The 17,485-nt window shown below is 44.1% G+C and overlaps 1 protein-coding gene across 1 annotated transcript in view; it reads right to left on the bottom strand.

Moving 5' to 3' along the window:
• Window positions 1–2,252: 2,252 nt before the first annotated feature.
• LOC121272633 (galectin-9-like) overlaps window positions 2,253–17,485 on the bottom strand; it is a 36,473-nt gene continuing 21,240 nt past the window's right edge. The window contains exons 7-10 of the mRNA XM_041179319.1: window positions 15,133–15,165; window positions 13,856–13,941; window positions 12,992–13,157; window positions 2,253–2,435 (exon numbers count right to left, since the gene is read on the bottom strand). Of these exons, the coding sequence (XP_041035253.1) occupies window positions 2,289–2,435; window positions 12,992–13,157; window positions 13,856–13,941; window positions 15,133–15,165 (432 nt within the window). The 3' untranslated portion in view covers window positions 2,253–2,288. The remainder of the gene's footprint in view (window positions 2,436–12,991; window positions 13,158–13,855; window positions 13,942–15,132; window positions 15,166–17,485) is intronic.

Here is a 17,485-nt window from a genome sequence, read left to right on the forward strand (position 1 = left end):
TCGTTTAGATAATATCACCAACTTTAACTTTAACACCTATGTGTTCTTTTGTACTATTGTTGTTGACATCTTTTGATGATCTGCTTCTATCACTGCTTGTTTGTCCCTACAACCACACCCCCACTCCACTTCTCTCTCTCTCTCTCTCTCTCTCTCCGCCCCCCACACACACACCTTAAACCAGCTTATATTTCAACTCTTTCTTGGACTTGAATTCAAGTTCTGTGGAAGGGTCATGAGGACTCGAAACGTCAACTCTTTTCTTCTCCGCCGGTGCTGCCAGACCTGCTGAGTTTTTCCAAGTAATTCTGTTTTTGTTTTTGTTTTGGATTTCCAGCATCCGCAGTTTTTTTGTTTTTATAGATTTAAGGTGATTGATTGAAGGATTAGCGGGGACATGAGGAAAAACCTTTTCACCCAGAGGGTGGTGGGCGTCTGGAATTAACTAGCACCTAGTTTCGTTTTTTCCCTTTTTTGGCTGGTGCAGACATAATGGGCTGAATGGCCTCTTTCTGCACCATAATGTTTTTATGGTTCATTAAATGTTATAGACCATTGATTACTGGATCTCTATTCGGGGATATAGATGTCACAGGAAGGAACCATTCTTTCTTCCAAGACAGCAGCAGTTTGAAACCTATCCCAACCTCTACAAAACCATTCCCAGTGAGTGATACGTAACCATCCATCGCTGATTAAATTCTTTAGTTTTAAAAGTGCGCTGTTCCATGTTAGCGCGATGGGGAGGGGAGGGGATGGGGGTGGTGAGGTCAGGGGGGTGGTAGGTTGAGAGGGTTACTCATCCACAAGAGACTGGTTCCCCAGTCCCCAGCCCCTTACCACCCAAACATGTTTAGACAGGACAATGTCAGTCACAGATTAGCACAATACAGACAAGGATTTTGTAATTACACAGATCACAGTACAAAACTTGTTGCAGAACCTCTTACAATATTTAAACATCGTTGCTTTATAAAGTGGAGAGAAACTATTTTCTCTAGTGGGAGAGTCCATTAAAAGGGGGCAGAACCATAAAATTCGAGCCAGGCCATTCAGGGGTGATGTCAAGAAGCACAGCTTCACACAAAGCATAGTGGAAATCGAGAACTCCCTCCCATAAAAAACTGCTAGTGCAGGTGATCAACTGAAAATTTCAAAAGTGAGATTGGTAGCATTTTGTTGGGTGAGAATATTAAAGGAAACAAGACTGGTAAATAAAATGGAGTTAAGTTACAGATCAGGTGTGATGGAACAGCCTCGAGGGGTTGAATGGCCTCCTCCTGTCCCTATGCTTCATGTGCAAAGGTTGCAGAGGGTTTTATTTCACAGACTTTTCTGTGTTTTGAAAGAAACTTTGGCTGCTCCTCAGTCCTGTTTGTTAGTGGCCATCTTGTATGTCACATGGTGAAGGGGAGATTTCCACTCGATACTAAATAAGTGACATCTTAACTTTGTTCTTTATAAAGAGTTGCAGCATGCCACTAATTGGTTGGCTCTTTTGAAGAGCCAACATTGGCACAAAGGGCTGAATCCCTGCTGTGTCATACTATGATTCTATAAATGACTGGGGCAGGTAAGGAATAAGGGGGGAGAAGGGAAATTCTGACCCTAGAGCGCTCTACGTAAAATTATAACAACTTATTGTTGGATGATCCTTAGTTGAAACTCCTTAAAAGTCAGCCATTTTATTTCCCTGCTGAGTAGCTGTATTCGCTCATTGCCTACACTTGTTCCTGTCTTGGTAGCAGTAAAGCTTGAAAGGAATCATGTTTTTTTTTTAATTGGCTTTTTGGGACATCGTTGAGGTTACTTTTGTCACTGTTCTTTGATGAGATTAGTCCCTTGAGCTGCACAAGCTGACAGAACCCAAAAATGACTTACTCCTTCATTCCCCCCCCCCCCCAATCCCTTATTTCTAAAAGGCACCAGCAATGTCAAATTGGGAACAGAGTGGAGATCAGACTTGTGCTTGCTTGCTATCATTGAATGTTAACATGTGCCTGTTTAGTTTTATTTAACTGCATTTTTTAAACAAATGCATAACAAAAAGAGCTGCCAAATGCAAGCCAAAACCAAATTTATGTGAATTATTGCTCATTGGCTAAGGTGCCAAGCAAGAGAGGTGTTGACCTCTGCCCTCAAACAAAATGGCTGTTGTTTGGGCTGTATGGAGGGGAATTTTCACCAAGGATATTCTTCAAGAATGGAAGGAGGTAAAAGAATGAGAGACTCTCCCAGGTATAGAGATTCAGTTTCACGGAAAAAGCAAATGATTTATTTCAAAAATGTTAGTACTGCACAAGAGAAAGACTGATATCGCCAGTGATCTCCAATTGATCGACCTGGTTCAGGGGTTGGAGCCGATGGTTGAAGTTGAACAGATGTCTTCCATTGACTGAAACCTTGTAGCAGGTTGGTTGGACCACAATCAGCACCTGACAAGACATAATTCCAGAGAAATCAGGAACTCTCCACATTGAAAGGCCCTTTTGTGATCTGATCAGACACAAAGGCCTTAGCAAAAAAGAACATGTATTTTACGCTGGGGCTTCTCATGTGTCAGAGAACGTTTACACATGAATTATTTTGGGGTGTCAAGTCTTTTATCACTTAAAACAACACATTTCAAAGACAGCAAGATCCCAGGCATAGCAACAAGATAAATAACAGGTTTTTTTTTCTTTTATTCCTTCAAAGGATGTGGGCATCACTGGCAAGGCCAACATTCACTGCCCATTCCAAATTGCCCTTGAACTTGCCACACCATTTCAGAGGGCAGTTAAGAGTCAACCACATTGCTGTGGGTCTGGAGTCACATGTAGGCCAGACCAGGTAAGGATGGCAGATTTCCTTCCCTAAAGGACATTAGTGAACCTGATGGGTTTTTAACAACAATCAATGATAGCTTTATAGTCACAATTACTGAGGTTAACCTCTCAATTTCAGATTATTAGTTGAATTTAAATTCCACCAGCTGCCATGGTGGGATTTGAACTCTTGTCCCCAGAGGATTTGCCTGGGCCTGCTGGATTACTAGTCCACTGACATAACCATGACACCACTGTTTGTTGGGTGGTGTGTTGGCTGGGACACTGGGAGGACTTTTGTGCTCTTGGCATTGTGCTATGGGATCTTTAACATCCACCTGACCAAAGGTACAGGCAGGACCCTGAGAAGCAGCAGAGAATGGAGACACATGCTCAACCATTGCCACTCAAAATTCAAACTGGAAGCGAAATGGAGCCCACCCCTGCCTCAGCTGTGGCCCTCAATGTACATGATGCTGTCTGTGTCTCTGGGGTACCACCCACATCCTGCAAGCTCTGGGTGTGTCTACACAGAGGACAGAAATTGAACAGCAAAGTCACCGCTTCCAGCCTCCCAATGGGGAACTCCAGCTATTTTTGTTTTTGTTTCACTCTCATTAGGAAGTGTGAACTGGGAGTAAGGTTACATTCCAGCATCACCAACTGTCTGACCCACAATCTCACTGAATATGGGATGGCTTTAACCTTTGGAGAAGCTGTCACTGTATCTCACAAAGTACTAACGGCACAGAGAGAGGCAACTCAGCTCAAAAGCTCCATGTCAATGTTTCTGCTTCATCTAAGCCAGGGGTGTGGAACCTTTTCCTTATCATGGGCCATTTACACATAAACAAAATCAGTCATGGGCCACACACACACATAAAATTCAACAGTGTAGGTGGAGCTTTAGTAGATAAAACTGCATTCTCAATTTGTAATCTGCTGATTTTGAGCTCCGCCCACGAAACAGCATAATGTTTCTCAGCATTCCTGGTGTCATTTTTTTGTTTAAGTTAGACGGCAAGTTTCCCAGCCCAAAAGTCTAACACTCCTAAAATCCAGCCAGGCCTTAGCTGTTTTCACGCACCATCATGGTCAGTCACAGAGACAAATGAGCAGTCATGAGGTCATGATGAGTTTGACAGATCTCACCTAAAATAGCGTCTGAGATTACAAAAAAGAGTCCTTTAGGCAATAGAAATATCTAGTACTGTATTCAGACTCGACACAAAACATCTGAGCTCATTTTAATTTTTAGAAATCTTGCTGCGGCCAGATGAAATTGAGTAATGGACTGGATCCGACCCATGGGCCATGGGTTCCCCACCCGTGATTGAACCTCTTCAACATAATCTTCTAATCTTCCTCCCTCAGGTGTGTATCTAGCCTCCCCTTAAATGTATCTACGCTATTCATTTCAGCCAGCCCCAGTGGTGATGAGTTCCACATTTTCCCCACTCTCTGATAAAGAAGTTTCTCCTGAGTTCCCCAATGGATTTATTAGTGACTAGATTATATCGATGGCCCCTAGTTTTAGGCTCACACACACGTGGAAACAGTTTCTCTATCTCTAACCTAACAAACCCTTTCATATCCTTGAACCTCTCTAGGAGGTCACTCCTCAGTCTTCTTTCTAGAAAAAAAGAGCCCCAACCTGTTCAATCTATCTTTTTTTTAATTCATTTACAGGATGTGGGGGTCGCTGGCTAGGCCAGCATTTATTGCCCATCCTTAATTACTCTTGATAAGGTGGTGGTGAGCTGCCTTCTTGAACCGCTGCAGTCCATGTGGTGTAGGTACACCCACAGTGCTGTTAGGGAGCAAGTTCCAGGATTTTGACCCAGCGACAGTGAAGGAAAGGCGATATATTTCCAAGTCAGGATGGTGAGTGACTGGGAGGGGAACTTTCAGATGGTGGTGTTCTCATGCACCTTGTCCTTCTAGATAGTAATGGTTGTGGGTTTGGAAAGTGCTGCCTAAGGAGTCTTGGTGTGTTTTTGCAGTGCCTCTCAGTCCTGGTGTCATTTTATTAAATTCATTTTAGCATATGGAGAGGACTGTGCACAGTAGTCTGTGTGGTATAACTAGGCATCAACACGAGTTTAATATAACTTCTCCACTTTTCAATTCTATCCCTTTAGAAATGAATCTCATTGCTGTGTTTGTCTTTTTTTAAAAGATCTTAATGTTGCTACTTTTAAGTGATCTGTATATTTGTAGCCCCAGCTCCCTCAGTTTCTTTACCCCGTTTAGATACTTAATGTTCCTCGGTACTGATTAATAGGCCAGGATGCCTATCAGTTATAATGGCAGTCAGCAGTATGTTGTATACACTGGGACTGAGGTGCAGGATAACAAAGCTCAGCAGGAGGACCATGTTACAGGTTCATAGTTACGATCATACAAACAAGGTGCAGAAGTAGGCCATTCAGCCCCTTAAGCCTGTTCCACCATCTAATAAGATCATGGCTGATCTGTTAGTAACCTGAAAGCTGCATCCCATCTACCGCCGATAACCTATCACCCCCTTGCTTACCAAGAATCTATCCAGCTCTGCCTTCAAATATTAAAGACTCTGCTTCCACCACCTTTTCAGAAAGAGAGTTCCAAAGACTCACAACTCCCTGAGAGAAAAAATTTCACCTCATCTCTGTTTAAAAATAAAGGGTTGCCCATTTAAGACAGTGACCCCTAGTTCTAGATTCTTCCACAAGAAGAAACATCCTCTCCACATCCACCCTGTCAAGACGCCTCAGGATTTTATATGTTTCAATCAAGTCGCCTCTTACTCTTCTAAACTCCAGTGGATACAAACCTGGCCTGTCCAACCTTTCCTCATAAGAAAACCCAGCCCGTCCATTCCAGGTGTTAGTCTGGTAAACCTTCTCTGAACTGTTTCCAACACATTGACATCCTTCCTCAAATAAGGTGACCAATACTGTACTCAGTACTCCAGATGTGATCTCACTAGTGCCTATACAGCTGAAGCATAACCTCCCTACTTTTGTATTCAATTCATTTCCACCCCCAAGGTACTTGCTTGTTAGTATTAGGACTGCAGAACACTCAAAGCTTTAAAAGTTCACAGGCACCGTAGCAAGACACTCAGGCAGATCTAAGATACAGCTTTGCGCTGGACTGGATTTATACTGCAGCCTGCGCCAACCTGAAATGATGCAGGAGATTTCAGTGGCTGCTCAGCTACCCAATGCTTGAGACACCAGCTGGAGTGCTCGACATAAATATGAACTCCAAACCACCTTCTGTCAACATGGAAACAGACTGCACTGGGAGAGGGATTAGGAAGCTCATTAGTAATGCTAATGGAAACAAAGTAAAGATCCTGGAGTGACCAGGTTTACTGCTAGTGGATAAGCAAACAAACATCCTCCATGTTGTACCTTGAGTTGCCAACTCTCCAGGCTTGGGACATCACTGCAACATCCCAAAGAGAACTCATAGCAGCATTAAAAAAATCTATTTTACTAAATTAATTATAAAAATATTGGTGAAGGATTAAACAAACACATGCAGTTTGAGGTTAGCTGAGGAAACCTCCAGGAATATGTGCAGCCATAATAATAATGGTATCTGAAACAAATCAATTTTTAAACTTTGCTTTTGGCATGAGTAAGGTATTGATTAATTTTGAAGGCTTCAGTGATCAACCTTGAAGATATTAATGATCAACCACATCGGGGTGAGACTGGAGTTACCTGTCGGCCTGACGGGTATTAAAGAACCTATTGGGTTTATGCAGCAATCAGGCAGCTCATTTTCTCATTCTAAGCAACAGATGTTTTTTTTTAAATAGTTCAAGATTCAAACTTGCAATTTGATTTGATGACCTTGAGTTGCTGCTCTCTGCCATAGCCGCTTGGTTACCACAGAATCATAGAATAGTTACTGCACAGAAGGAGGCCATTCAGCCTGTCATGTCCATGTCAGCTCTTAGCAACTCACCTGGTCCCATTCCCCTGCCTTTTCCCCATTGCCCTGCAATTTTTTCCTTTTTGGAAAAAGGTTCCAATTACCTTTTGAAAGCTCGACTGAACCTACCTCCACCACACTCTCAGACACTGCATTCCAGATCCTAGCCACTTGCTATGTTACCATTTTCCTCATGTCTCCATTGCTTCTTTTGCCAATCACCTTAAGTCAGAGCCCTCGGGTTCTTGATCTGTCCGCCAACAGAAACAGTTTCTCCCTATCTGCTCTGTCCAGATGTCTCACGATTTTGAACACCTCTATCGGATCTCCTCTTAATCTTCTCTTCTCCAAGGAGAACAGCCCCAGCTTATCCAATCTATCCACATAACTGAAGTTCCTCATTCCCGAGACCATTGTTGTGAATCTTTTCTGCACTCTCTCTCTAATGCCTTTGCACCCTTCCTAAAGTGTGGTGCCCTTAACTGGATGCAATATTCCAGTTGAGGCTGTATCAGTGTTTTATACAAGTTTAACAGAACATCCTTGCCCTTATTTCTATGTCCCTATTTATAAAGCCCAGGATACTGTATGTTTTATTAACTGCTTTCTCAGCCTGCCACCACCTTCAGTGATATGTGCACATGTACACCCAGATTCCTCTGTCCCTCCACCTCCTTTAGAATTGTATCTTATATTTTATATCACATTTCCTCATTCTCTCTACTTCACACTTCTCTATGTTAAATTTTATCTGCCACATGTCTGCCCATTCCACCAGCCTAAGTCCTCTTGAAGTCAATTACTATCCTCTTCACAGTTCACAATACTTCCAAGTTTTGTGTCATCTGCAAATTTTGAAATTGTGCCCTGTACACAAGTCAAGGTCATTAATATATGAAGGAAAGCAGTGGTCCTAACACTGGCCCCTGGGCAAAACCACTATAAACCTTCCTCCAGTCTGAAAAACAACTGTTCATCACCACTCTATTTCCTGTCACTCAGCCAATTTCATATCCATGCTGCCATTGGCCCCTTTATTCCATGAGCTATAACATTGCTCACAAATCTGTTGTGCAGCACTTTATCAAATTCCTTGATACACCACATCAACAGCATTGCCCTCATCAAACCTCTCTGTTACCTCATCAAAAAACTCAAGCAAGTTAGTTAAACATGATTTGCCCTTAACAAATCTGTGCTGGCTTCCCTGAATTAATGCCCAAGTGATTGTTAACTTTGACCCAGATTATCATTTCTAAAAGCTTCCCCACCACTGAATTTAAACTGACTGGCCTGTAGTTGCTGAGCTTATCTATACATCCTTTATTTAAACAAGGGTGTAAACTTTGTAATTCTCTAGTCCTCTGGCACCAAATCTCTATCCAAGGAAGATTGGAAGATTTTGGTCAGTACCTCTGCCATTTCTATTCTTACTTCCCTCGGTATCCATGGATGTATCTCACCCAGTCTTGATGACTTTTCAACTTCATTAGCTCCTCTAATACCTCCTCATTATGAATTGTTATCGTATCCAGTGTCTTAACTACCTCCTCTTTCACTATGGTTTGGGTAGCATCTTAGAACCATAGAACACTACAGCACAGAAAACAGGCCATTCGGCCCTTCTAGTCTGTGCCGAAATATTATTCCACTAGTCCCATTGATCTGCACCTAGTCCATAACCCTCCAGACCTCTCCCATCCATGTATCTATCCAATTTATTCTTAAAACTTAAGAGTGAGCCCACATTTACCACGTCAGATGGTAGCTCGTTCCACACTCTCACCACTCTGAGTGAAGAAGTTCCCCCTAATGTTCCCCCTAAACCTTTCCCCTTTCACCCTAAAGCCATGTCCTCTCACGTTTATCTCTTCTAATCTAAGTGGAAAGAGCCTACTCGCATTTACTCTGTCTATACCCCTCATAATTTTGTAAACTTCTATCAAATCTCCCCTCATTCTTCTACGCTCCAAGGAATAAAGTCCTAACCTGTTTAATCTTTCCCTATAACTCAACTCCTTAAGACCCGGCAACATCCTAGTAAATCTTCTCTGCACTCTCTCAATCTTACTGATATCCTTCCTGTAGTTAGGCAACCAGAACTGCACACAATACTCCAAAGTTGGCCTCACCAATGTCTTATACAACCTCAGCATAACATCCCAACTCCTATACTCAATACTTTGATTTATGAAGGCCAGTATGCCAAAAGCTTTCTTTACAACCCTGTCTACCTGTGATGCCACTTTCAGGGAATTACGCATCTGAACTCCCAGATCCCTTTGTTCCTCCACTCTTCTCAGTGCCCTACCATTTACTATGTATGTCCTACCTTGGTTTGACCTTCCAAAATGCAACAACTCATACTTCTCCGCATTAAATTCCATCTGCCATTTTCTGGCCCATTTTTCCAGTTGGTCCAGATCTCTCTGCAAGCTTTGAAAGCCTCCCTTGCTGTCCACAACGTCTCCAATCTTAGTGTCATCAGCAAACTTGCTGATCCAATTCACCACATTATCATCCAAATCATTAATATAGAGAACAAACAACAATGGTCCCAGCACAGATCCCTGAGGCACACCACTAGTCACAGACCTCCAAGCTGAGAAACAATCATCCACCACCACTCTGTCTTCTCCCACACAGCCAATTTCGAATCCAGTTTACAACCTCTCCATGGATACCAAGTGTCCGAACCTTCTGAACTAACCTCCCATGTGGGACCTTATCAAAGGCCTTACTAAAGTCCATGTAGACAACATCCACAGCCTTTCCTTCATCTACTTTCTTGCTAACCTCCTCGAAAAACTCTACAAGGTTTGTTAAACACAACCTACCTCGCACAAAGCCATGCTGACTATCCTTAATCAGCTCTTGGCTGTCCAAATAATTATATATCCGATCTCTCAGAACACCTTCCAATAATTTACCTACTACTGATATCAGGCTCACTGGCCTGTAATTACCTGGTTTACTTTTGGAGCCTTTTTTAAACAACAGAACAACATGAGCTACCCTCCAATCCTCCAGCACCTCACCCGTGGCTAAGGACATTTTAAATATTTCTGCCAGGGCCCCTGCAATTTCTACACTAGTCTCCCTCAAGGTCCGAGGGAATATCATGTCAGGCCCGGGGGATTTATCTACCTTTATTCGCTGTAAGGCTGCAAGCACCTCCTCCTCTCTAATCTCTATATATTCCATGACACTACTGCTTGTTTCCCTTCCTACCTTATACACTATGCCAGTTTCCTGAGTAAATACTGATGCAAAAAAACTGTTTAAGATCTCCCCCATCTCGTGAGGCTCCACACATAGATGACCACTCTGATCTTCAAGGGGACCAATTGTGTCCCTTACTATCCTTTTACTCTTAATATACTTGTAGAAACCCTTTGGGTTTACCTTCACATTATCTGCCAAAGCAACCTCATGTCTTCTTTTTGCCTTCCTAATTTCCTTCTTTAGTATTTTCTTACATTTTCTATACTCTACAAGTACCTCATTTGCTCCATTTTGCCTATACCTGCTATACACCTCTCTCTTCTTCTTAACCAGATCGCCAATATCCCTTGAAAACCAAGGTTCCCTATGCCTGTTAACTTTGCCTTTAATCCTGACAGGAACATGCAAACTCTGCACTCTCAAAATTTCGCCTTTGAATGCCTTCCACTTAATGAACACATCCTTGCCAGAAAACAACTTATCCCAATCCACTCTTCCTAGATCCTTTCTCATTTCCACAAAATTGGCCTTTCTCCAATTTAGAATCTCAACTCAAGGACCAGACCTATCCTTATCCATAATTAACTTAAAACTAATGACATTGTGGTCACTGGACCCAAAATGTTCGCCTACACATACTTCTGTCACCTGACCTGTCTAGGAGATCAAGTATTGCATCCTCTCTCATCGGTACCTCTATATATTGATTTAGAAAACTTTCCTGAACACATTTGACAAACTCCAAGCCATCCAGCCCTTTAACAGTATGGGAGTCCCAGTCTATATGTGGAAAGTTAAAATCTCCTACTATCACAACTTTCTGTTTCTTACAACGGTCTGCTATCTCTCTACAGATTTGCTCCTCCAATTCTCTCTGTCTATTGGGCGGTCTATAATACAACCCTATTAGTGTGGTCACACATTTCCCATTCCTCAGCTCCACCCATATGGCCTCTGTAGACGAGCCCTCCGGGCTGTCCTGCTTACGCACAGCTGTGATATTTTCCCTGACTAGTAATGCCACTTTCATCCCTCCCCCTCCATCACGTCTGAAACAACGGAACCCCAGAACATTGAGCTGCCAATCCTGCCCCTCCTGCAACCAAGTCTCACTAATAGCAATAATGTCGTAATCCCACGTACCAATCCACGCCCTAAGCTCATCTGCCTTTCCGACAATACTCCTTGCATTGAAATAGATGCACCTGAGAATATTTCTATCACATACAAACCTTTGATTTCTGTCTATACATGCATTCCTCGCTTGACCTTTATCCTCCTCCACCTCACTATCTGCTCTAACACTCTGGTTCCCCTCCCCCTGCAAATCTAGTTTAAATCCCCTGAAGCAGCGCTAGCAAACCTACCCGCAAGGACGTTAGTCCCCCTCCAGTTCAGGTGCAAACCATCCCGTCGGAACAGGTCCCACCTTCCCTGGAACAGAGCCCAATTGTCCAGAAACTTGAAGCTCTCCCTCCTGCACCATCTCCTTAGCCACGTATTTAGCTACATTATTCTCCTATTTCTAGCCTCACTAGCACGTGGCATGGGTAGCACTCCTGAGATCGCAACCCTGGAGGTCCTGTCCTTCAACTTTGCACCTAACTCCCTAAACTCTCTTTGCAGGACCTCCTCCTCCTTCCTATCCACCTCATTGGTCCCTACATGGACCACGACATCTGGCTGCTTACACTCCCTCCTGAGAACACTGAGAACTCGATCCAAGATATCGCAGATCCTGGCACCAGGTAGGCAACAGACCATCCGGGATTCTCGATCTCTCCCACAGAACCTCCTATCTGTCCCCCTATCGAATCCCCTATCATTACTGCTCTCCTCTTTTCCCTCCCTCCTTTCTGAGCTGAGGGTCCAGCCTCGGTGCCAGAGACGCGACCACTACAACTTGTTCCTGGTAGGTCATCCCCACCAACAGTATCCAAAACGGTGTACCTATTGTTGATGGGAATGGCCACAGGGGTGCTCTGCTCTTTCTGTCTATTCTCCTTCCCTCTCCTGACAGTCACCCAGCTGCCTGCCTCCTGACTTTTAGGGGTGACTGTCTCCCTGAAACCTCTGTCTATTACTGCCTCTGCCTCCCGAATGATCCGAAGTTCATCCAGCTCCAGTTCCCTAACTCGGCTTCTCAGGAGCTGCAGCTGGATGCACCTTTTGCAGGTGTAGTCACCAGGGACAATTGTGCTGCCCCTGACTTCCCACATGCTGCATTCGGAGCACTCGACTGCCCCAACTGCTGCCTCCATTACCTACTCCTAATTTAATTAAAGGAACTATCTGGCCCTACCCCACTGGGAGCAAGCTTGTCCTCAGCCTCTGCTCACCGAAGCCTCTCGAGCCAAAGCCTCAAAGCTCCACTCCTTCACTGGGCCGCTCACACACTGGGCCGCTCACACACTGGGCCGCTCACACACTGGGCCGCTCACACACTGGGCCGCTCACACACTGGGCCGCTCACACACTGGGCCGCTCACACACTGGGCCGCTCACACACTGGGCCGCTCACACACTGGGCCGCTCACACACTGGGCCGCTCACACACTGGGCCGCTCACACACTGGGCCGCTCACACACTGGCCGCTCTTCAGCTTCCCCTCCTTTTATTTTCAATCTCCTCGCTCTTTTTCAAATGACCTCCCCCACTCTCTCCACGCTCTTTTTCAAATGACCTCCTCACACTCTCTGCGTCTTTTTCAAATGACCTGCCTTCAAGCTCCGCGCTCTTTTTCAAATGACCTCCCCCAATCTTCTTCCTTGGTAAAGACGGATGTAAAGACCTCAGCTATACACCCTGGAATAAATCCCATTTTAGGGCCCTAATTGGCCCCACTCCTCCTAGGAGCAATTACAGTGAGGAAGAGGCCACATCACTCAGAACACTTGATCCCTAGCCGGTAGAAACGGTCAATGACATTGATTCATTGGGCTTGAGATTAATACACAGTTCGTTCTCTGGAACCAGCATCCACAGCAGGTCCGATCAGGATCACTCAATGCACAGTTAGATCACATACCTTAAAGGTCTGACCCGGTACGAATGGGAGAAAGGGCAGGCTCCTCTCCTCTGTACCCCAGTTCTGGTTGATGCGACTGTTCCTCACCACAGCGTTTTCATCAAATCTTTGATTTATGTGGAGAGCAATGTTATCAGAATAACTCGTCTTTAGATTAATGGTAAACCTGAAAAAAAAATAGGCACACCATGGGCTGGGAGCTGATTCGATGAAGGATAGAGGAGTAGAGAGGCGAAGAGGTTTAGAGAGGGAATTCTGGAGCTTAGGGCCATCAGTGGCAATGGGAAGGAAAGTCGGGATAATATTAATGACATTTTATTCAAGAAACCCTTTGGTAGCCTGAAGGTGGAATTGCAGTGTGACTCACATTGAAAAATTCATATATAGACTAAGTAATCAGGTTAAAAATGTGAAACATGTAATAATTATGTAGTAATAATGGACAAACAAACTCAACAGTTAACAGGGAAGCAGTGGACAGGACATTAAAGGAAGGATAATGTTGAATTAAAATTATATTAAAATTACAAACCAATATACCACTCCTACAATACAGGTACTGAAGTACATATAAATTTCATTATTTAAGTACTTCAAAGGACTCAAAACATACAAGGAATAGGGTAATAAAGGTGTGCAGGAGGCCAGAATTGGAGTTGTGATGGAGTCTAGGGCTGGAGAAGGTTACGGAGATAGAGAGGGGTGAGGCCACAGGAGCTTTGTACATAAGGGTAAGAATTGTACAAATAAGGTGTTGGCAGACAGGGATCTTCTACTGTGGGGCTCAAGGTATCTTATGCACTTGTATAAATAACATTAAACACCTCAACTTTAAACCCTGTCTTGCCACGGTCCACAGTTTACCTGTAAGGCTTGGGTTTCACAGTCCCAACAACTTGTATATTCTGCTGAGGCTGGATGCTTCCTAGGTAGGCCTGGTATGGAACCACCTGAAAACAAATTGGCAGCACATGAGGAGCTGAATCCAGACCAGGGACACTCTCACCCCCAGAGGAATCCAGACCAGGGACACTCTCACCCCCAGAGGAATCCAGACCAGGGACACTCTCACCCCCAGAGGAATCCAGACCAGGGACACTCACCCCCAGAGGAATCCTGACCAGGGACACTCTCACCCCCAGAGGAATCCTGACCAGGCACACTCTCACCCCCAGAGGAATCCAGACCAGGGACACTCTCACCCCCAGAGGAATCCAGACCAGGGACACTCTCACCCCCAGAGGAATCCAGACCAGGGACACTCTCACCCCCAGAGGAATCCTGACCAGGTGAAAACCTCCAGAGGAAACCAAGCTTTGCCTGCCCACCACCGGGGGGAATGTTTTAACCCAAAGTTTCACATTTGCTTTTCCAGAAGCAACAAGTAAATGTGGGCCTGGAGGTTCTCAAACATTCGACAATTGGATTCCAAGAACATAGAATTGAAGTTTATCCAACCATTCTTTTTAACAGCTGCAGGACCCCTTTAAAGCAGTAAAATGTCTTCCGGGAGGGAATCTGGGCACCACGCAGGAAGTAAGAGGAGAGTTGACGGAGGCGAGGTGGATGAGTTGCTTTTCAAGGACACCTTTGAACGAGCAAACAGGTTTAGCAAGAAAATTTCAATCTTTCTTTAATGATGACAAACCCCAGGTCAAATAGGAACCTTGCACACAAAGAACATAAACAATAACTTCCGTTTATGTAGAACTTCTCAAGTTGCTTCACAGGAGTGAGCATCAAACAAAATTTGACACCAAGCCACATAAGGGCAGATTAGAACAGGTAAATGATGTAGGGTTTAAGTCGTGTCTTACAGGAGGAGAGAGAGAGTTTTGATATATATTTCAAAAGGGGGGAGAAAGAGATGGAGAAAGAAAGAGAGATGAAGGCATAGAGAAAGTTGAAGAGATAGAGGTAGGTAGAGAAGGTTGAAGAGACAGTGAACGAGACAGGGAGTGAGACAGAGAATGTCAGCTGTTGTATGAAGTGCTGACAATGGCCAACTTATGGTTGGGGTCCTAAAAATGTCATTCACCTTTGGTAAGAATATGGACATGGTGCATCTTTAATTCAGCACCAATTTTGCAAGAATGAAACCACAAGGTACAGTTTTTACAAAAACCCAACCAAATACTCACTGGACTAGAGACAACCACTTTGGTGGGTGACTTCTGAAAAGCAATGACAAATGAGGTTAGTATTCAAAGTGAGGGTTTCAGATGATATCTCACTGACCACACAAACCCCTAACCATCCCAGGTAGAATCTGTCACTGGCACCAGTTTAACTCACTATTTTCAGACTTTTCACTGGCATAAGCATTTATTTTTGTAGTGATTTGGATGCAATCAGACCTGCAATGAGACACGACTCTTTCACCTCTTTCTGTGTTGAGGTCGAATCAAACTATTGTATTCGAGAATCATTTGGACTGCATGTCCTAAAGATGTACTCAGCCCATTTGATCAGATTCAGGTCGATGGCAACTTAAAGGAGGTTCAGCAATAAACTGCAATAAGCAGAGCTGGCTAGGGACAGGGTCAACAACCTTTGTCCACCTTAAAATGCAATAGTTTACACAGCCTAGTGTCAACATCACACATTGATCCTGTACTCCACTGGACCCTATGCACCACTAAAATCAGGGGGGAGGCTGTAGCACAGTGGTATTGTCATTGGACTAGTATTCCAGAGACCCAGAGTAATGCTCTGGGGACCTGGGTTCAAATCCCACCAAAGCAGATTGCAAAATTCAATAAAAATCTGGAATTAAAAAGTCTAATGATGACTATAAGACCATTGTTGATTGTTGTTAAAAACCTATCTGGTTCACTAATGCCCTTTAGGGAAGGAAATCTGTTGTCCTTACTTGGTTTGGCCTACATGTGAACCAATGTGGTTGACTATGCAATGCCCTCTGAACAAGGACAATAAATGCCACTTCCAATGAACATCTTTTTAAATCCAGCACTCTCACTTTAAAATAGAAGTGAATGGAAGCAGAATGAAACACACCCAATGTGATCAGAGTTCAAACAAAAGCAAAACACAGATCACCAGGGAGAAATGTGGAAACTAATCCAATTCCCAACAGGGCGAGGGGAAGGTTCTGCAAGACTCAGCCAGTGTGGGAGAGAGGAAAGCACAAATCAATCGAAAAATCTCCTAGGCTCCTTGAGCTTGGACTCAGCACTGAGTGAGGCTGGTGGTGGAAGGGAATGGAATAAAAATTAATCCTCACAATGTTAACCTGAGGCATTATCACTCAGGTTTAAATATGTAACAAGGCTCCCTCCCTGATCTCAGGGGGTTAAAAACATAGCCAAACAGGGATTGGATTGATTCAGAACAGCAAGATCTCAGCTTCAATCCTCTCTCCACCTGGAGTCAGCAGTTTACAGTCAGGAAATTGGTAAGGGTAACGGAATTTACCTCAAGTTCCTGGGATAGGGTTTTCCCACTCCTCATCCAATGGTTCCATATGCAGCTATGTTGCTCAGGACAGGATCAGAGTTGGCCGTGAGGCCTCCTACAGTCAAATTGCTCACCAGCATCTCCCATTTAGGCCCAGACAGGAAGAACAGGCACAGAGAGCTGCCTGTGCCCACAAGCTAGATCACAGCTAGAGTACTGCGTACAATTCTGGTGACCACTTTATAGGAAAGATGTGATCACACTAGGGAGGGTACAGAAGAGACTTATGATGTTGCCAGGACTGGAAAATTTTAGCTTCGAGGAAAGATTGAATAGGCTGGGGCTGTTAATCTTTGGAACCGAGAAGGCTGAGGGGAGATTTAATTAAGGAGAGGCCGAGATAAAGTGGACCTGAACAATTTAAGTATTTGGATGTGCACTTGCGATGCCATGGCAGACAAGTCTATGGGCCTAGTGCTGGAAAATGGGATTAGAATAGTTAGGTACTTGTTTTTCTGGCGCAGACTCAATAGGCCAAAGGGCCTTTTTCTGTGCTGTTGACCTCTATGACTGTATAACCAGAGAGGTCAATAATCAGGGGTCATTGAGTTAAAGTAACTAGTTTAGGGTGGTGAGAGTCCGGAACTCACTGTCTGAAGGAGTGGTAGAGGCAGAAGCCCTCAGATTTAAAAAGTGCTTGGATATGTACTTGAAGCTATAATCTACTGGGTTATGGACTCAGTGCTGGAAAGTGGGATTAGGCTGGATAGCTCTCATTCAGCCAGTGCAAACACAGAGGGTCAAATGGCCTCCTTCTGTGTTGTCGGTTTTCTACGCTTCTGAGTTCAGGCTGACAGGCCTGAATCTCTCCTGTTCTGTAACCACTGTCTACTTGTCCTGCTGAGCAATCAAGTCAAACTGAGACACTTCTTTAATGGTTTCAGCTTGATGCCGCTGTAATACCACATGGGTAAATGTGGCTGCACAAATCTGGCAGGACTTTTGTTTCATCCTTTCCAAGCCCTCAGGAACCACCACACTTGTGAGCAACTTAAGTTCCCCATATCCTTCAGTCTG

The sequence above is a fragment of the Carcharodon carcharias genome, chromosome 34 (assembly GCF_017639515.1).
Source record: "Carcharodon carcharias isolate sCarCar2 chromosome 34, sCarCar2.pri, whole genome shotgun sequence".
In the NCBI taxonomy this organism is placed as follows: domain Eukaryota; kingdom Metazoa; phylum Chordata; class Chondrichthyes; order Lamniformes; family Lamnidae; genus Carcharodon; species Carcharodon carcharias.